Source organism: Strigops habroptila, chromosome 1, assembly GCF_004027225.2.
Source record: "Strigops habroptila isolate Jane chromosome 1, bStrHab1.2.pri, whole genome shotgun sequence".
Taxonomy (NCBI): domain Eukaryota; kingdom Metazoa; phylum Chordata; class Aves; order Psittaciformes; family Psittacidae; genus Strigops; species Strigops habroptila.
Window position 1 is genome coordinate 139,389,985 of NC_044277.2, and position 21,475 is coordinate 139,411,459.

Below are 21,475 nucleotides of genomic sequence, written 5' to 3' on the forward strand. Positions count from 1 at the left end.
AGATAAATTAATTTTAAAAATACCTAGACCAGTGAGAAGTAAGCAATATTTGTGTCACTGGAGTTATTTTGCAGAGAGTACCTGGAGGTAAGCATTGGTGTAGTGAAGGAGAATTCAACATGGTTTTTGAACAGTTTTTCTAAGAAAAGCAAAAGCAGTATGATTTTTTTTCCTTTTTGCTTGCTTATTAGTTTTCCATTTCTTTCTTTCCTCTCTTCGAATTTTCTATACCACTCTTTAGTAAATTGTATCAATTGTTCTATGAACTAGTGTGCGGGCAGTTTGCAAGACCTGAAAGAATGGTGAATTCCCAGATGTGGTATAAACGTGATTTGGGATTTGACTAGTAGCTTTGTATTCTTTTCAGTTCCTTCAAAAATATGTGTACCAGTTCACTATTAATGCTTTAATGTCTGAAAGTTACCTTGAGGTCATATGAGATAAACAGTAAGGCATTTCACCTACCAGTATTAATTTAAATTACTGTCTTCACCCAAAATTTGGCTTTATATTGTAATAGGCATATATGCATTGTCTTCGCTATACAGTCTGTCTTTGCAGGTTATTTTTTTAACGTCGTGAACCTTAATAATTGTTCCTTAATCCTCTCGGTTCTTCTCAAAATCCTGTTGTTGGTTGTTTTGGGTTTTTTCCATGCCATTTGAAGGTTTTTTTGGTGCACAAGGAATCTAGAAACATGTCCTTTGCTTTTCCAAGCAGCACATGAGAGCATAAAGAATGTTCTTGTTCAGGGTGATCCCCCGGAGCCAAAAGGGGACTGTTCATTGACACTGCTGCAGCTCACACACAGCCGGGAGCGCAGCTGCAGGCTTTGAGAGTGGCAGGTTCTCCTCCCAAGCCACGCCATACCGTAATGAGCTCAACCAGTTTCTCTACAAGAACAGCTTTGAAAATTTCTCTCAGCATCTGTGCTTGTGCTTTTTTCTCCTTTTGCTTTTTGTTGTTGCTGACTGAGCACTTTTGTAGCAGTTTAGTAACATGAATTGACTCTACCCCCATCCCACTCTCTTCTTTTTTCCAGAATGGAGTCTACAGAAAAATGTGAAGTAGTAATTCAACATTTTAATGGGAAATATCTGAAAACCCCTCCTGGTCTACCAGGTAAGTCTAGCCATCACTATGACATTTAAAATTCACTGAAGAGTTTGCAATACAAAAATGCTGGAATTTTTGTATTCTGTATGAGCGTGGCTTATATTACTTGCCCTGCTAAGAAGGTGAACCTCCCTTCCTGAAGCCTATCCTTAATGACCTGTAGCAACTTCCTCCTTGACCAAGTTTGTATTATTCAAGCATTTATGCCTGACAGCAGTGGGTTTAAGAACATATTAGAATTGTGTTGTCTTACTGCATTTTTTTCTTTTAAATGCATATATTATATATGATATTTTTCCAATTACAGCAAAGGCCACATAGGCCACATAAGTAAATGCTGGTGCTTTTCAAACAAACTGGAAATATAACTCAATCTGCAACTGCATTCACTATAGGTTATAAAATAGCTGGGATTTCAGATCATAGTAACTTTATATTCTTTACAGTCACTAGTTACAGTTACTAATAGTAACAGCAACAGCTGTTAATTTTAACTGGGGATATTTCAGATATGAAGTGATTTTATACCATTTGTACTTGCCATAACTTAATGAAATCTTGCCATTTTCTGGTAATACCTGCAGAAGACATTCATTGGTGTGTCCATGCCACATTGAAAGACAATTTCCAGCCGGTAGGTTACTTTTGAAATCTTCAGCTGTCATCTATGTGGCCATCAGCTGTGCAAAGTTTAGTGATCAGTTGCCTAATTCTTAGTGTTTGACAAGGCCTTCCCAAAGGCCACAGGTCTGCAAAGATTTCTCCCTCATATTTTCTGGAGATCTATGTTCAATGAGCAGGAGATCCTTGCAAGAATTGCATCCTAAGTTAGTATCTCTTTTTTTTTTTTTCTTTTTAACTTCCAGTAAACTATTTCCTTTTTTTAGTTACTTTCATTAAATTCCTTCTTATTCATTGCCTGGTTCTTTATGCAGAAGATGCACTAAATACTCTAATTAAAAGAGAGCCATCTGCACAGCTACTGTGTACAGTAATTGAATGCTGCAATGTACATATAAGTTTTAGTCAGATCACCTTCGTGAAAGAATATAATACTTTTGGTACAAGCTGCAAGACTCCATTTAATGGATTTCTTTTTCAAAAGTAGTGACAATTTTTCTCGACACTAATGCACTACAGCACCAGCTTTGTGAAGTACAACAGACCTGGGCTGCATAGGACAATGGGCAAAGCAACATAGGCAGAGACCTTAAACCTTTGACGTGCCTTTCTGTATGCATACATTGAGTCCCAGTAGTCATCTGTTTAATATCATAGCAACACCCAATGGAAAGAGCATGAATAGCAAGAAATGAGTAAGTGCAGCTTTATCATTAAAACCCTGCATGCTCCATGGTCACATTCCTTGCTGTCTCAGAAAGGACACATCATTTGAGCCAGAAATAAAGCAGAATATTCTTACAGTGCCTGCTTGAGACAAAAAAGGTGCATAGTAAAGAATGAAAGCTAGAAGTTGAAAATATTATATTTTTTATTACATTTTTAAATTAATCAGGAATGTATTGGTTATTCAACATCAACAATGCGGGACATCAAAATAGGGGTCTTGATGAGATAGCATGATTACTTCCTTTTGTTCCTATTGGATTTCAATGGTTATAACTTTTGCTGCTTTCTCAATTAAAGGACATAAATAAACTTTTAGTTTCCTGAAGAGGTGTCCATGTGGGAAAATTTTCTGCCATGTTTCTCTCATGCTTGTTGTGGTCGGATGGCATTTAGTTGCAAGGACAAGCTGGAAAGTAACTATTTTGAGTTTTCATTTACCTAAGTACAATTCAAATGCAGATCAAGCGTAATGCTTGGAGCAAACCACTGAACCAGCAACTGCACTCACTCAGCTATGCATTAGATATCTGTAAGATCCCATTTTATCCTCCATTTTTGGAGGACAGATTTTGTAGCTCTAAACATAGATAATTAGAAATTATCGTAGGGTATTAGATCCACATGAAAGAGAATATTTATGCCTTGTTATTAGAGTAAGGCCCTCTTCAAATCCATGTTTAGAAGACTTTTTGAATTCCTTCCTCGTCTTCTTCAGAAGCCAAAGAGCAAACATGATCACTTGAGCAGTTAGGTCAATTCAAGCAGTACTGACCACTCATAGTCATTTACCTTTGATCCAGTGCAAAAACCACTCAGTCCTATTTCTTTTTCTTGATGTAGATTGCTGTTAGAGCTTCTACTCAGTTTATTCATCTGTGCTATGAACCTGTATTTAAGCTTCTCAGCAAACATGGAAGTGTCTTGTTTTATCCCTTTCCTGGCAGTTGCTTATCTTCCTGCACGAAGAAGGAAAGAAAATCAGGTCTCCTAGTTTACTTGGAAAATCGCAGTCAGAGTCTGAAAATTATCCTCCCAGCATCCCAGTAATTGGCGTAGAAAGAAAATCATCTCTAGTTATTGCTGTGACCTCTTTATGGATTTCAGTTAAAAAATGAGGAACCAGAGAACATTAGCGAAGTATGCAACACTAGCTGTTATTAACCTCTACTGCTCAAAGACATGATCTTACTGTGAGAGAAAATTAATCAATCCTTTTAGAGTTAAGTTAAATTGATCTAGGATTTTCAGCTGGATTTCTTTTAGGCATAGCAGTGAACTGGAAGGGTTTTACATATTTGTCCAAATCTCCTCTCACCCAAGCTCTGATGTTCTGGCTCAGGCTTGCCAGCTAATAGAAGGTTGTATGAAGCCCGTCAAGAGAAAAATCAGCCTGGCTGTGGCCTATTCTGTACTACCCTTGTTCCTGAGGCAGTGGGATTATGGACCAGCCAAACCAGTTTGGCAGCTCTCTTCCATCCATGCTGACTTCCCCAGTTCCCTGAGATATGATCCTGGTGACACAGGGGGTTGTATGTGTGTGGGAACACCATGTCTGTAAGATAAAGTGTTCGTGTTGTGGGGGTGGTTTCTCCTGGTTACCAAGTCATGATGAAAGAAGGACTGGAGTAGATAGTTTTCATGTGATGTTGAACAGCCCATCAGAAAGACTGGGCACCATCAGAGTGGCTTTTATTATGATGCAACCATGGACCATGACTTAGTTCCTTCCAAATTTTCCCAAAGAGTTATCTCAAACATTCATTTTGAATACAGAGCTCTTTCCCAACTAGTGTTTCCTTGGCAAATGAAATGTAAATTTAACTGGATGTGGGTTTTGGTGTGGGTTGTTTTTTGGGTGGGGGTTTATTTGTTTGTTTTGGGTTTGGGTTTTTGGGTGGGTTTTTGTTGGTGGGTTTTTTTGTTGTTTTTTGTTTTGTTTGTTCGGGTTTGGTGGGGTTTTTTGGGGTTTTTTGGTTTTTGGGGGTTTTTTTTGTTTTTAATAAAATAGGACTTACAGGAGAATCACTTTTGTGTACCTGGATGTTTGAGCCTGTCTAGGAGCCACACATCTAAGCTGACCCAGGCCAACAACAAGTCAGGAAAGGGTAAAGCAATGTTGTATCTGCAAGGAAATGAAAGCACACAGGGTACTCTGGAAATTCTGCATTCTGTGTGTTCTCAAGGCAAAAATATATCATTACTTGTTTGACTTTCTAACTTCAACTACTGACTGTTGTCTCTTAAAAATTGTAGAGCTGAGCAGTGGCAGCTCCAGACCACCAGTGACAATGTAAAGGTTACTTTCTGGTGCTTGAAACATTTTGCTGCTCGGATGTAAATTGAGCAATACCAAGTCTATGCTAGTGAATTATTCTCCTTAAGGGTGCTTGTCTGTCCGACTAGTTGGCTTCGTTCCATTCCAAAGGGAGTTGCTCCACTGTCTTCCTTGCTCAACTAATAAGCATTTCAGCATGTTTAGTCTTAGACATACTGTACAAAATAATTGGTTGTCCCATAAATAATTAGTTAGTATCTGTATTTCTTCCATACCGAGAAAGTACATTTCTCCAGAAATCTGGAAGCTCTCAGTGCTTGGCAGATTCCATGTGAATTTCATAAATATTCTGATTAGCTTTGAGTGATTATTTTTTTAGTGGATTTTTGTGTTTGTTTTTGTTTTCCCTTCATTAGCACTGCTTTTCTGAGCTACGTAGACCAGGGCCTACAGGGTATGTTTTCTTCCTATAGAGAGTGCAGCCCCACGTGAAACTAATTGTATAGGCCCTGCATTGCCACTCTGAAAGAGAAGTCAGCAAACGAATTCATCAGACTATAGCATTGTACGTCTCCATCAAGATGTGAAGGGCACTGCTAATGATGAAGGTAGCTCGCTGTCAGTCTTTCAGTGCTGCATCTCTGTTGGTGAATAGGAGACTTGATGTGAAATCCTGCTAATCTATCGCATTTTGCAATCACTGAATTAATGTAATTCCATCAGTAACAAATTGATTTCTCTTTGGATGGGCAGGCTTAGGGTACATCTTTTCACTTTGTTCATCTCCCAGTATCCTTTGGATGCCTTTAAAAAACTTAATTTTCTCTTTTTGAATAAATGCAAAGACTTAATGAGTTCTTAAATTTCTCTCTGGAATTTCACAGGAATATGCCTCATTTGTGGTAATTATCCTCTGCTGATATGTCCATTATGCTCCCTCACAGCATTTTCTAGTCATTATAGTACTTCCTAAATTTTGTTGGCTTTTGTAAATACTTCTGGTTGTCAGAGTACATTGGGCCAATTCCTATCTCAGGGAAAAGAAGGGAGACACATGAACGCTACAATGCATGGTCAAGAATCTTACTCTTTCATAGTAGCTCTGTGTGGCTTTTATTGCTAATTTTAGTGACAAGTTACACATATTGATGAAAAGAAAGAAGAGGGAAATACTATTCTAGTGTAGATTAAGAACCCCACAAGTAACAAGTGATTGGCATTTTGGGACTGAATTTAACTTGAGCAGAAACTCTTAGACAGAACAACATCATCTGCAACAGTACAGATCTATTTGCTAGTACCTCATATCTTGTTTTAATCATTACTGCCATGCATTTTTCTTTTTAGAAGGTCCCAAGCACTGCATTTTTACAGACTCGTTCCGCCAGAATGAATGTATATTTTCTGCCTCTCTCCTTAGTTTAAATATTTCTGTTAGGTCATCTCTTAGATTCTCCAACCATGGAGAGTATATTTAAATATTTAATCTTTGCTTCAGAGAAATAGAATATGGAATAACATATCTAGAGCAATATGTTTTCTAGGAGATTGTGGCTGAAATGGTAATGAGAAAACAGTATTCCAGTTGTGGGTTAACCGTACAATGGATAATAGCAACATTTTCCACTGGTTTTCTTTTTCTCTTCTGGATGGACAAATGATATCTTGTTTGTCATCAGTGGTGCTGTAAGATGTTTTTTCTGGATGAGTGAACCTAAAATGTTTTGTTTGATAACTTCTTAGCCTCTTTCTCTTAGTTTGGTGCTAAATCTTTTTATTCAATTTTCTCTTCATTTATATGCATAAAACCCTGAAAACTCTTCCAAAACTATATTTTGGGGGGAGTTTACATCACTTTATCTAGGTAAGTAATACGTTACTGTAAATATTGATGTCTTTCTATCTCTCTCTCTGTATATATGTATATGTAATTGACATTTTAAACAAGACAAAAGAGCAGCCAAAGGTGGAAACTAGATGCAGGTTTGTAGTTAGATTAAAACATTTGTTGAGCGCTGCAAAGAGCTTAGAATAAAGGGCATTCTGCTAGGTTTGGTACTGGTAATACTCAGTGGAGCTAGTTTTAAAAGGAGATTATCTTTCGCATATTGTTATCCTCAGAAATTATCATTGTTCAAAATACCTGAATTCTCTCACTTGTATCCTCAGTTCCTTTACCATATGTGATGTTAATGTTATCTGAACATTTTATACTACCTACTTTCTAAGAATTAATTCAATTTTGTAAATATTTTCATTGTTATCTGCTGACTGCAGTATATAAATCCTTTGCCACTGTATCAGAAAATATGATCCATGTAAAGACCTTTGTAAAAAATAACTGTTTAACACGCTTTCTATTTCTTTATCCTGTTTCCAATTCCTTACTGTCATTTTTTACTGTATTGCTGTTATCTTTTGCTTCCTCTGCTCCATGAATGCACGTGCTCAGCTTGTTGTTAACAGAAATTTCTTTTACATCTCGAACCCTCTGAACATCAGTTCCCAGTCTTAATCTTTGACAGACATAAAATTCTTAATTCCTTCTGTTATTGTCCTGCCTGAGCCCTGGTGATGACCATGAGGCCACTGTACCACCTCCTGCTTTGCATCCCAGGTGCTTCCCGTATCCTCAGCGATGTGCAGGTGGCAGTCTCCAGCTCAGGGGTCTCTAACAAACTGCTCAGTGCAGAATGGGCTCTGTGGACCTGTTGCCTGGGTCATGTTGAATGTTAAGAGGTGACTTGGTGGCATACAGTAACTGTCAGAAGAGACTGCCTAGGGAAACAGAATTTCATTTTTCAGACATCCATGGTTAAGATCACGTAGACTTTGCAAGAGATGGTCTTAAAGGTGGACTTTCTAACCAAGAAACTACAGGATGGGTACTGAATTAGTAGAAAATACAAAGTTTTTGCTTTGTAAGCAGTTCCCTGGTTAAGTCTTTGTGGCTTTGTTTTGTGGCTCATGCAGGCTTCTTAGTGTGTCCAACCTCCTCAGTGCTGCTTTCCCTTTTAGAGCCATGGCTGTCACACAGCACCAGCGGCAGCTTCTGGCTTTGCCCTCCTTCTGGGTACCCAGCTAAATACTGCTTGTAGTTAGTTAATCCAGCCTGAGCTGATTCTTCAGCAATAGGTCTCCAGTAGGTTGCGACTTCAGCTGAAATCAAGTGTTTCTTGGACTACCTCCTTCCTTTCAAGGACAACCTTTAAAAGTCAGCTGATATTTATGTTGCTTCATGGCATTCTTTGGAATTTAGAAGGTGAAATGTATCATTTTGTCACTGAACAAGACAGGGTTCTCTGTCTTTAGCACCTTTTTTTAATTTCTCCAGAATTATGTTTATGTAACCTTCAGTTGTCCTTGCTATGCTGACATTTGTGCAGATACTTCTGGTTTCATAGCACATTTCCATGTCTTGCTGCAAAAATCCATTACGAATTTTCTGCAAAAATCCGTTATGAATTTTCTAGATCTTGGGGTTTTTTTGGCTTTTGGGGGGTTGGTTTGTTTATTTATTTATTTATTCTTTTTTAAGATTGTATATTCTTTAAAGGCAAAGAGATACTATCTAAAGAAGCCCAACAACCCAACTCCTATCTACTCGTTTCCATTTAGCTCAAAGACTCCCTTTGGCTAGGAGGATACAGAATTAGATGTTTACCCAGTAAACCCCAATAGCTGGTATGCACTTATTTCTTGGAGAAACATGAGTTGAACTAGTTTGTATTTCAGATATTAGGAGGTCTGTATCAGTGCTAAATCACATAGTCTGGGATCACCAGGGAATTCGTGTGAAAGAAGACAGAGTGCTGGCATTGTCTAAGGCCTGCTTTTCCAGAGATATATAAAGATGTTGTTGATGGGGACATTCTCAAATTATCTGATGTGCTCCATATGTATGTCTTGATTTATTTGCACTTGTACTGGTCTGTAAGTTCCTAGGAAAAGAACCATATCTTTTTGAATTTTAAATAACCTTATTATGAAATACTGACTTTTGTAATCTGGCTGTATAATTAATGACAAATTATTTCACAGGGTTTGTTTATTACTTTGTAACTAGAACGAATAAAAAACATATAAGATCAGTTTATTTATGGTATTGCAGTAATTCAGGTCATGATGTATAAAACAGCATTACTGCACGTTGGATTAAGATCTTTCACTTGGTTTATAAGATTGAAGTTGGAGAACAATAAGGCATATAAATGAGAAAAGATCATTCCTTGTTTCTTTCTGTCACAGTATCACCTGTCTTATCTTTCATAAGGTTTCCAGAAGTCTGCAAGATAAATGGAGAATTGCATTCCTTTCTCATTTGTAATATCTAGTGGTAATGAACTGTGTCACAGTTTATCTAAACTAATTTTAATATATACATTTTTTTCTTTTAAATCAAAGAGCATTTTTGCTTTGAAAAGTGACTATATAAATCTTATAATTTAGCAATCCATTCCCTTTATATGCAATGGCAGATATATTTGCTTATGAGCAAAAAAGTCTCTTCTATGTTTTATTACTGCATAGCCAGCACAGCTGAGAGTATGTGCACTGAATTCTGTCGTGCCTCATATATCAGCAAGAGAAGCGTCGACAAGTTTCTGGTCCAGGGACAGTGCTGTTCCTTGGATGCGCTTGTAAAATCCAAGATGAGACAGATGAGTTGCACAGGTGTTATGGCAGGCAAAATTTATGAGCCAGAAAGATTCACAGCTTGAATTTCAGATTGTTTAGGTCTAAAGGGCTGGCAATTTAAACCAAAGCAAAACAAACAAACAAAAACATGCAAATCAGAGCATGAAACAATGTGCAACATTGTTAAGTCGTTTGTACATGATTCATATTTCAGGGAGGAATTCTGCTTTTGCATCAACTGTGGCCAGCAGTAGCACAACTCCTCCGGTTTCTTCCTCTCCTGCATTACTTTATTAGTCCCTTCAGGACACTTTAAATGACAGAGTACTTCTGCTTTGCAGGCCTTACTGCTGCGGTACAGTGTTGTCGCACCTGAGCCAGCTAGTTTAAAACTCATTTAAAAAGCTAACTTGAACAAGGATATCAATCTAGCTGAGCAACAGACTAACCACTCAAGCTCATAGTGTGCTATGCTTAATAATACCCAGCAAGTGGTTTACATGGTCTTTTGGGGGGGTTTTATTAACCGAGGGAAATTATTTCCCTTTTAGTCCTTTCAAAGCAAAATTCTTCCTTAGCTCCTCCTTCCTCCCTCCCTGTCTTAAACTTTGCTACTTGCTTTCACGTTTGAAGTATGGAGAAGCTTAAGTCAGAAGTTTCAGTATAAGCCTTTGCTCTGTAAATTCCAGCTAATCTGAACAAAAAAGTTTTCTTGAAGCTTAACAACGTACAAATAGGTATTTTTTGACACATTCCTTTGGGCATCCAGAAGTGGAAGCTTCTGGGATTGGACTTTTCAGATGTCCCAATAAAATTGGAACATTGATTTTTTCACACGTTTTGGAGCACTGCTGCAAATCAGTAAGCATCCAGGTGATGTGTGCCTGGTCCAGGCTGCCTGCAGGGCTCCACGAAGACATGGTAGCTGCTGCCTTCGAGCACAACTGGGCAGCATACAGCCTCATGGAGTCTCTCAGGTGGATTTGCTCCATCAGGGCTGGTAAAGAGGGTTTTCTCCAAATGCATTTTTACTGGCAGAGCTTGCAAAGAATTTGGTGGCTTGAAAGAGAGCATATGTATCCAAACTTCTGAGTGCTTTTGTGAGCAGAAATCAGCAGCAGGTGTTTGATGTGACCTTAAGTGGTTTTGGGAGAAATTTAGTGCTGATGCCTTTAGGAAGGACTGTGTAGCAAGAAAGGGGGTAATGAAAGAGTAAAGGCAGATATATCGAGAAAGGAGTATACAGGGCCTGTCCTCCCTTTCTGGTCTTGCCTTTCTGCTGCTTTCTCTCCTTCCCTCTCTCCCGAAGTAAACCTTTCGCTAGCACCAGAGGAGCATTGAGGACTCTTCTACGCCCCCTCCCCCCTGAGACCCCGAGAGTGTGAAGTGGCATGATGTGTCTGAAGTAGCGTGTGAAGATGTTTTTCTTTGTGATTCATCCAAAGTAAGATGAGCAGTGTCACAACAGCAGTTACCATATGTTTTGAATACCAAGAGCCTCTTGCATAATTGAAGTCTCCCTCTCCCCCTTCTCCTCAGATGGTACTGCACAACAGAGAACAGCAATTCAGTCTGAAAGCACTGGGAAAGTGGGAGGCTAACATTTTATTTGATTTTCTTTTGGTCACAACAACAATGTCATTATGCTGCTGGTCAGCAGTCCTCAGCAGCTGTAAAAGCCCCATTTCTTGGCTATTTCTGTTAGTCTTTCTTGATTGAATGGCAGTATTTGATCACAAGATCATAGAAAGTTTTTTCCCATGTTCAATCATAGGAACTTGAAAGAGGGGCAAAAACCCTACATTTTACTAAGGTTGCCTTAGTGTCTGTGATGTGTCTGCAATTTATCTCCTACAATGTAAGAGACATCAAGAGGGAGGGGAAAGGTGATGCATGTCTGATTCTACATTTATCTTTTCTGTTAAAGCTCATTAAACCAGCATTTTATATATAGCTTTCCCACCACCGCCCTGTATATAATCCTTGAGTACATAGCGTTCCCAAAATTGCTGCTGTTCAGCAAAGAAAAAGAAACGGAAAAATGAGAGAGGAGGGGAAAAGGAGTAATTTAACCGTTTGATGGTATGAGAAAATACTTTTCAAAAGCCAAGTTGTACGAGCCTTACTTCACATAAGATCTTCACAAAAAACCACCCTAGCAAAATAATGTCCCAATTGCAATGCGTGGCTCTTCTGTTACAGTATTACATTACTGAATACAATCAGGATCTTCCTCAAATAGATTATTGATTACACTGTGAATTCACTGACTCAGAGCCTTTTTTTCCCTCTGGCTTTTTCCTTCCCTTTCCTTTTTCCTTTCCCTTTCTGTTTCTTCCCTTTCCCTCTTTTTTCTTTTTTTAATTTTCTCTTTTTCATTTCTGCTTTGCCTTTCTTCCTTTCCCCTCCTTCTCTCCCCCACCTTTAGTAAATACCATAACTTTGTGATCAAGTGTGAAGTTCTGTAGTTCAGAGCTGACGCTATAAAGTTTTGGAGCATGGATTCAAATTAAGAAAATATGGCCAGCAGCCTGCTAACGGTATTCTTGTCTGGATTTCCCCCTCCAACCTCACCCACTATAACAGAACCATGTGTGAGCACCTGCCCTCCAAAGCGCTCTCCTTCAAGAAATTCTCCATCAGCTGAGTTTTACATTACAGCCTAATGAAAGCCTCAGCATCTGGGATTTTCAAAAGGAACCTGGTAGCATGGGAGTAAATATATTGTGAGAGGCTGTCTTTCACTGATTCAGGAGTTGATGTCATTGGTTGTTTTAATTTCTAATTTATCTGATTTCAGACTAGCCCCAAGGATAGCTCTAATAGAAACTGGCGGTAAATAAGCTGGATTCTCTAAAAGCAGAGAGTAATCTTTTTGCATGTGAGTGGCAGGACCAAGAGGCTGTGTGGTGGATGCAAGTTCAGGTTGAGCAGTTTTTCCTTTTCTGCATGAATTATCTGTGTTTCAGCATGCCACATATAATGTAAGAAAGAATAGTCATTAAAAATCCTAAATACCATTTTTTGTGATTGAGGTGTTATGCAGTTTCTCCTTTATGTAAGTATATGTTTTACCTCCCTGTAGTTTCAACCAAATACAATCCTTTTGTGCATCTCATGACCCAGATGACTGGTTTTAGCATTGTGTACTAGGCATGTCATCCAAAGTGATTTAATTTCAGTGCTAAGAAGATACAAGATGTAGATGGGACAGCAGTAGTTCAAGATGGAAAACACTGAAGATATTCTGAAGTTTGATTTTAAAAGGTTTTTTCCCAAGCTTTTTTGTTGCTGGCTTTGAAAAAGTAAAAAATGTACAGCACCCCTGAAAATGCACAAAATGAGAGGACTGACTCAGTCTACTGCTGTTCTGACCACTTTTTGTGATCTTTGATTCCAGAAGGTTTTTTTGGACATCAGAATAGTGACATGCAGGTGGCTTATTTTGTAGGTGGGCTCCATACTACTCCTCAGGTATCTGTTTCTAATTTAGCATTGTTGGCATTTTTTAAAGTAGTTGAAGCAAGAGATACATCACTCTCGTTAGGCTGCGTGGGTACCTAGGTACTGAAGTATTTTAGGCTTACTTGAAACTATTTATCATTAATCAACATTAACATTAACATAACCAAGTGCAGGAAAATTAATAGGTGGAGCCAGACTGTCAGACTTGGGGAAATAAAACTTTCTTTATCCAGTAAAAACAATTTGGAAGCTGAGAACTTCTATTTGTCACACAAGAAAGATCAACTCAGGATCAGGAAAAAGATCCACCCTTCCCTTAAGCTGAGAGTTTCAAAAAGATGCTAATTATATTGATTTTGATAGTGGTTTTTGTTCAGCAGATGTTTTTCTCCTAGGAAATACATGAGGACCACCAACATACTTCAAACAGACCCCCAGAAAAAAGCAGTCACCACATAATGGTTTTCAGTCACCACTGGTTGGTCTGGATCAATGGCTAATTTGTTATCTCATTACCATTCCTCATGCATCATATCCTGTACCTCGCAGTGAACATAGAAACCTTTCCACCTGATTGCTGCACACCTTCTAACAAAAACAAACCAAATTCTGTCTATTTTCATGTTTCTAACCTTTTGCAGGGGAAAAGCAATACACGCAGAGACCAGTGGTAACTGCTGGCTGTGCAAAATTACCATTGTAATTAGCTCTTTTTCCAGGAACACAATGAATCCAAAGCAGTCCAGTCTCAATCTGAAACCTATAATAGAGCCCTAAGGAGGCATCGCAAAAGGCTTTAGCCGGCACAAGTGCATTTAGTAAAATTAATTGTGGCTGTCAGAAGTCACAAACACTAGTTAAGAAATCAGAATAACTCAGTTATTTAACACAGATGATGGATTCCAGCTATGGGTCTATTGACAGTTTATGTATACCCTCTAAAGGGGACGTGGCAGAGAAAGATTGGGCAGGGGAAGAGACAACGCCAGGTTAGTTAGGATGTCAATCTGCCACCAGACATATGAGCAGAGAAATCTTTGTTAGCTACTCCAGTGGAAACTCCACAGTGCATGCTTTCTGCGAGAGAGCTGCAGCTGTTAGAAATACTGTAGTTTACTCTTTGTTTTAATCCACATTTTGTTATGATTTTTAACATTTCTTAACCTGCTAGTTTCTTCGTAAGAACAAGCTTAACCTGCACAAGCAACTACTCAAAGATCAGCTGATTGCATCTCACTTTCCTTGCTGCTGAGGACTTTGGAGAGAGTATCTTGTTTAATAAAATGGTTGTCCATCACTCTTTCCTGTTCCCAACAGGCTTAGTGCAGTGTGTCTTCCCTGCAGCTAGCATTGCCTTGCTGTCACCATCTCTTTTATGCCAGCATTTCAAAAATCTCCTCCATGGGTTTTGAGCAGCCTCAGCTGCACTGAACTTCCTGTAAATACAATCCTGTGTTTACGTGTCCTGTGGCCTGCATCACTAGATCAGACACCGTCTGCATCTTGTCATTTATCCATTCCTGAAGGAAGGGTTTTGCAAGCTGATGACACAGTACAGATTCCTCCACTCTTGGTAGGCAGGCTGGGCACCAATGGCTTGGACCTAGAGCCTATCTGTTGCTGCTCTTTTCTCAGTGCAGAGTGAGAATTGATTAATGTTTTATGCTGTGACAGATTAGACAGGAGAAACCTTCTGTTGTTTGATAACCTCTTTTGATAACAAGTTTGTATCGTTGGAGCTAAATCTGCATGACAGCTACTCATCTTGCTTTGTCTGTTTTGCTTGGGATTTTTGAGCTCTGATATGTGTGAAAGATGTTGACTTGAGTCAACATACAAGAGTATGTCTTGCATTGTTGATTTTTGTAAATGAAGATACAGCCTAGCAATATGGGAAAATTTGAGTTGTGGTCCCACCTGTCAAGCCAGAATTGTTGGAAGGCCTTTTTTCATCAAAGCTGATTCTCATAGGATTGTGTGCATGTACATATACATATATTTCCCCCCTGAAATGTCATCGATGACCTTGATTGAGAAAAGTTTCTTAGCAGATACTTACATAATCCTTACTCAAATTTTAAGAACGTGCTTGATTTTTGTCCTGAAAGCCATGGTCTCCCAAGTCTGAACCTTCTATTTAAAGAGTAAAACAGCAGCTGGGTGAGAGAGCAGAGTTCACGTTCTAACATCTGCTGAGGTTTTGAAAGATGGGTTTGTATCTTTTTCTTAAAGATAAATGAAAGTTAATCATTTTGGATAGATCAAAATCAGTTTACTTGGATTGTTTGATCCAAGTTAAAAAGGCTTGGATCAACCTAAAAAGCTAAAACTCAAAATCACCACATTTATAGAGACATATTGACATCCAGTTATAGTAAAAAACAGTTTTGTTCTTTTTATACTTTGAATGCTTTGGATGTTTTTGTTTGTTCAATATACATATCTATTTGCAGTCTATTCAACACTGGAGCGAGCATCTTACAAATTAATTAATTCACAGGATAATATACCAAATAAGTTTTTGGCCATTCTTTATGACAGGGAAGGTGAGACCAAAGAAGGAGAAGATTTGCTTAATATCACGTAGGAAGTTTGGAGTGCTAAGAATAATAAAAAAAATTAATGCATAGCTTTTCCATATACCTTTTCACTAGTAAATCTCAAAGAACTCTGGTTTCTAATCCTACATCTTAGTTCAAGCTCATTAACTCTTCTTAAAGTCAGATTGCATTGGTTTTGATGGATTTTATTTTGGGTTTAGAGATTATAAATCTGTTTTTCTAGGTAATCCTTTTTAAGGAATTAAGTTTTCTGATATTTTACTATTGTGTGCCAATTTTTGAGACTATTGCTGCCTGCATCTTCCATCTGGATACTGCTTTTAATTTGTTGGCATGTGCTTTTGTGCTGACATACCTGTCTCTTGGAATTAGATCTCAGCTGAGCTGGAGGGGGAATTGAGCCATGAATGTTAACATTCACATGCATCAGTTTGTTTTTACGGGCTTCTGCAATTGAGCTTAGCTCTTAGAAAAAGACTCATGTTCCTTTCAAAGAGGATATCCTTTTGCTCTTGTGGCACTTTAAAGGTCTGTCCCTAATATCTGCCAAAACCAAAATAACAATTCCTTAGGTATTTCCTGTTTTCTCTTGTTAAGAACTCTAAAGCATCTGTCAACTTAAAACAGTTACTCCTCTTCCGTGCTAGCTTTTAAAAGTTGCGTCAGTCTTAAAAACAGCCAGTTCTCAGCACATTCCCTTGCATCGTTTGACATCCTGATAGATTTTTATTCTGTTATTTTGTCTTCAATTTCATTCTTTTTAATGTGTGTTGAAATTTTTTCACTGCTTGTTGCCTGTTTGGAAATACAAAAGCTCTGCTCCAGACAAAAAGATGGTCTTTAAGATGCCGAGTGTCCTCCTTTGCCAAAATTAGAAACATGCATAAGACTTTTGTTAGATCCTGGTTTTAATTTCCTGGTTAAAAGACTTCCCCTCCTTTTTTTTTTTTTTTAATGCCTCTCCCCACCCCTTATTTGCCTGAAAAATGGTTGTTCGTTTCCATGCACAGTGAGATGACAATTCTGGGAATGTCTTTGGGCTTGTAAACAAACAGGAAGAGGATGCTGGGGAACAGACACTTAAGAGCATCATCATGGCTTTCCCATGGCTGTTACTGCTTGGTTGGGAGAGAAGATTCTCATATACTCTGTTTATATTCTTTTTTATGATGATCGTGTATTATGATGATTTGTGTATTTGTATAAAAACAAAAAGGGGCAAGTTTGGAGTCTCTGAGCACTAGATTGTATTATCATTTCAACAGCCCATAGAAACCACCCAACTGATAGTGCCATTTATCTAAAAAGCCACTTTTCTGTTCCCTTTATGTTGAGTTCAGTTCAGCTTTGTTTACAAGGCTCTCGTCACCCCCTATATTCTTCCCTGAGCTTTATGAGCATATACCTCACCTGTGCCCATGTCCTCTGAACCTTCTTCCAAGGATGAGGAGGTGGTGGCTGGTGATTTTCTACCCCCATCTCAGACCAGCACTAATGATCACTGGTGTAGCACAGTGAACTTAATACATTCATCACATGAATGACCAACCCTGTTGCTGGGGTGTAGTGAGGGTGATAACATATGCCTATAGGGAATGCCAGTGAGCCCACCTCCATGAGTTCAACTTTGCTCCATGGGGCCCACCCCATCATTATTTACACAAGCACTGGTGATGAATCATATTCCAAAGATGGCCCCCTTCTTAATCCGTTGTCTTTTCTTGCCAAACCGAATGATTCAATCCGTAGCTCAGTGAAGTGCCTCTCCAGCGCACCACCTGAAGGACAGCAGTCTCTGCTTGGCTGGATCCTGCTTGCTCCTGGTCTTCTTTGAGACATGTATTAGAAGACTGCTCTGATGACCATTGTGATGGTAGCCTATGCATGTGGCCATCAAAGTGACCTCTTTGTATTGTGAACTACCTCACTGCCTTACTTCCCGGATCTCATAGAAACATAGACACTGCTGTTGGCCCTCAAGCCCCTGACCTGCTCATCCCTGTAGCACCAAGGAGATTTGGCAGCTGCCAGTCCTGACCTACAGGCTGTGGTCTATCCAACAGGTCTGAGGCCGCAGGAGGGTTTAATGTTTTAATACCAGATTTAGGTATTTGAAGATATTTGATGTTACATGAGCTTTTGATTCAAAAGAGTAATATAGCAGTTTGTGGAACAGCAGAGCATGATACAGCAATTATAATACGCAATTAGAATATTGAGGCACAATACAAACCTGATTCCAAATACCAATGTCTATATGCTCCACCATCACAAAAAGGGGGGGGTTGTCCTAATTAGAGAAGTCCCAAACACAGAATGAATAAAAAGCAACCTGGAAATCTTTAGATAGCCTGCATAATGAGGCATTCTTACTATTTGTTTCCTAACAGTTTGCATTCTGTTGCTTTATTTCTAAGAAGGAAGGCTGTATATTTTTTTTTTTCCATATTAAGTCACGTGTCTCCTTTTAGCTAATACTTATGAAGGGCATATCTTGTACTTCACTAAAATCAAGTCTTGATAGTTGTTGGGGGAAGAGCAGAGCCTGCATAATGCCAGGAGTTATTTGGAGATTCAGAGTCAAGGACTCTGGGGTAATTGTGCGTGACATTTCAGATCTGAGATCTGTCTGCTTCAGAAAGGGGGACAGCTCACTTGAAACATTTCCCAGGATCAAGGCTTTTTCTGGCTCCATCAGGAGTTTCAGGTTCAAATGGCAATTCAATCAGATGTATCTTGTGCCATCAGCATGTGGATGCCAGCTCAGCCGTGCGAGGACAGGGTGGTTTCATGTGCGCTGATGGGAAGTTACACTAGGATGTGTGTGTGTGGTTAATATGGTGTAAAACACTATTGCTGTTGATTTTTTAGGCATTATGACTGAAGTGAGGTGAAAGCAAAGCCACTACAGTTAATTTTCGATTTTCAATGCTAAAAAAAGGGAGAGAGGGAACAGCCTAGAAAAAATTTGGACAATGCAAACCATATATACATGAAGCTATCCTAACCTTTAATAACTGTAAAAAATGTCTGTAGAGAGCAAGGGTAGCTTTTAAAAAGCAGCAGCCAAAATGTGGAGAGCAATGGGCACTGTTCATCCTATTTTCTGTGCCATGGTGCCGGAGCCAGGGGTGTCTGATGAGATCTCATAATGAAACATTTGAATGCTTTGAGCAGTTGAACACAGTACAGCAAAACAGAGCTGAACTAATGTGGAGTGCTAGTAAACATATAATTGTTTAATTCAATTTTCGTGAAACTAAGATACACTTTGGTAAAGTCCACCATGAAAATGTGTTCTTCTTGTGGATCCTGTAAAGAGGGGATCAAGATACTGGGGGGAGGGAGGGTGCCTATCGGATACACAGATAAGGCTTGAGGTTAAATTGTTATAAAAATAATACAATTTCCACATATTATGCCATTTAGATGTTCTCACCCAGAAGGTTTTTCTTTGCTGCTGCTGTTATTGGTAGTGATCTCTTCATGGATGGATTAGAGTCAGGGAACATTATTAGGCCACAAAAAGTTCTTTTGTTTTTGCAGAACAACCTTGCAGCTGCATCATTCCTACGTGGTTAGTTTGCATTTCTTGGCTACCAGCCATTCTAAATGGTAAAGAGTACTGGACAATAAGAGTGTTTTGTGTTGTGATTATTTTTTTTTTTTTTAAGGAAAAATCAAAGAATCCTTCTGATTCATGTTCTTTCTCACGAGGCTATCACTTCAAAGGCTCGGCATGCAAGTTATGTCATCAGAACCTCCTCTGTTCTTCTTTACTTGCTTCATGAACAATTTTCTCATGGAGGAGTGGCTGGATATTCTCAAGAACATTCTTACTCTTTGAAAATAATAAAAATGTTCTGATTCCCTGAGGTGCTGTGGGCAAGGTTAATAATTCCTGTTTGCTGCTTTGTTCACAATCACTTTGCATTGGGCATTAGAACCTCACTTTTTTTTACAACTCTGGGATTTGACCTCAGGCTGGGGAATCAGAGGCTTAGTGCTTGCTTTTCCTCTGTCTGCTGTACAGGCTTCAGTGGAGAATCAAGCATATGTATGTGACTTCCTCATAGCTCTTGCCAATAAAAGCTGAAGAGCCTGGGCAGAGAATCTCTTGTTTAGTTTTCAGATGTCCCTTTGGTTTTGATGCCTAAATTTAAATACCCGAGAGTAGTTTTCAAAGGTAAAGACCACCCAAAGTTCTGCTGCTTAAAAGAAACCTCAGAAACAAATGCTCTAGATAAGAAAACAGATGCTTTCAAGAACAGAAAGATGAGATGGATGGATTCTCATAATTTTCTAATTCTTTCATTTCGTGAAGTACCTGGAAGGAAGATAATTAAATGTTAATTGTGTTTCAAGAATTACTACTCTCTTTGTTTGGTATAGTTAAAAGCACTGGTCCAGAATTTTTTTTAGACCAAAGGACAGCCTTGGTCTTCTGTCAGCCTTCACAAGTGTTTGAAGGTTATTGTATCGGCTTTTTAATTAGAAACACCATCTTGTAAGTTTGCTGTGAAGACTTTGTTCTCTGGCCTTGTGGTCCATAAGAGGTGTTATACCATGGTTTGGAAACACACTGTCTGTAAGACATTCCTTAAATGTCTTACAGAGTCCTAGAGTAATATAATGGTTGTTCATAGAGTCCTGATTCAGATGCCGGAAGCCTTTTTTTCTTAATAAACCCCGTCCTTGTACGAAAGTAATCCTTTCCCCAAGTCAATTTTAAAGTTTCTTGTTCACTTTAAATATTTCATTACATTAATTTTTCAAAACAACAAAACAAACATTCATCAAGTGAAACTAAGCATGTCACCCTTGAATGTGTACATCTGTTGCTCTCCTGCTGCTTTCCTGCATAATTCATTTTAATACATTTAAAGTGTACATCTCATTAAAATTCCTTACGCGCATTTATGTATATGGTTTGCATTAAAAAGGAGGAAAAGTGGGAAAGGGTTTTATGGCAAGGGGGTTCATTAACATGACTCCTTCTCTTTTTTACCTTAGTTTTTTATGTATTGAATGTATACCTGTGGTCTGCCTTCAACCATCTACCTCAGCATACAGTGTCATCTGTCGCTTTGAGTCTGAGTCATCTCTTTAGTGCCATTAGACATTTCCTCCAGCATATTTTCTCTTACTCTTGATGTCTTTGTTCCTCTTTAAGTGCATACATCCTCTTCTCTTCATCTTCTTTTCATCACTTCACATAATTTATATGCACAATGTGTTCTGTGCATCAGTCCTGTTATCAGCCAAGAGAATATCCCTCATTTGCTCAGATGCTCTAGAGTTCTTGTGGGCTGGCTACGGCCCTGGAAAGGGGGCTGATTTTCAAATTTTATTCAGTTTGTGGTTTCTTTTTCTCTATCAGTACCTTCCATGATTGCAGTGTTTGGTTTGGTTTCATTTATTTTAGCATTGTGGAATTGTTTGTATTTCTTAAATCATCTGTAGAAAACAAGTCAGTGTGATAGCTTGAGATGGCAACCTTTTAGAGTCATTAAATTCTTATTTCAGTGACTGCTGAAATTTGTTCTCTGAAATCCCTCATAGGTGTTTAGGATTATGTGTGCTTGTTAGAAGCAATCATAAAAGTGTTATCATAACTCTTGAAAAATCATAAGAAAAGGTTATAACTGCAGAAGAAAACTCAAAATGCTTTCAGAGAAAAAGGAGGTCCATATTTGAAAAGAAAAAAATAATTGTAATTTAAGGAATTATCTTCAAGAATCATTCTTTGAGTAATAAATGACATTTTATGTAAGGTAGTATATGGTTGTGTCTACCTGGTCTCTTTGGACTTTCACATTTAGCTATTGACATCCATCACTTAGAAACCTCACGAGAGGTATATGTTAAAAGAAATTTCAAAATGAAATATATAGTGATTGTCTACTGAACTAACTTTTTTCCTTCTTAGAACTAGAAGTTGAAATACACTTTCTGGAAAAGTTTATTCAGAGTTTACACGGGAAGCTCCTCCTTGCTTCTGGGGTATAATACAAGGTCAGTCAGTGAGGAAGAGATTGATATCCACATATGAGCCCTTTAAATAAATTAG

The 21,475-nt window shown here is 38.5% G+C and overlaps 1 protein-coding gene across 3 annotated transcripts in view; it reads left to right on the forward strand.

Moving 5' to 3' along the window:
* Positions 1–21,475, forward strand: part of RBMS3 (RNA binding motif single stranded interacting protein 3) — a 712,107-nt gene that overhangs the window by 569,271 nt on the left and 121,361 nt on the right. For all 3 annotated transcript variants that reach the window (XM_030490138.1, XM_030490143.1, XM_030490152.1), the window contains one exon: positions 1,043–1,122. In XM_030490138.1, the coding sequence (XP_030345998.1) occupies positions 1,043–1,122 (80 nt within the window). The remainder of the gene's footprint in view (positions 1–1,042; positions 1,123–21,475) is intronic.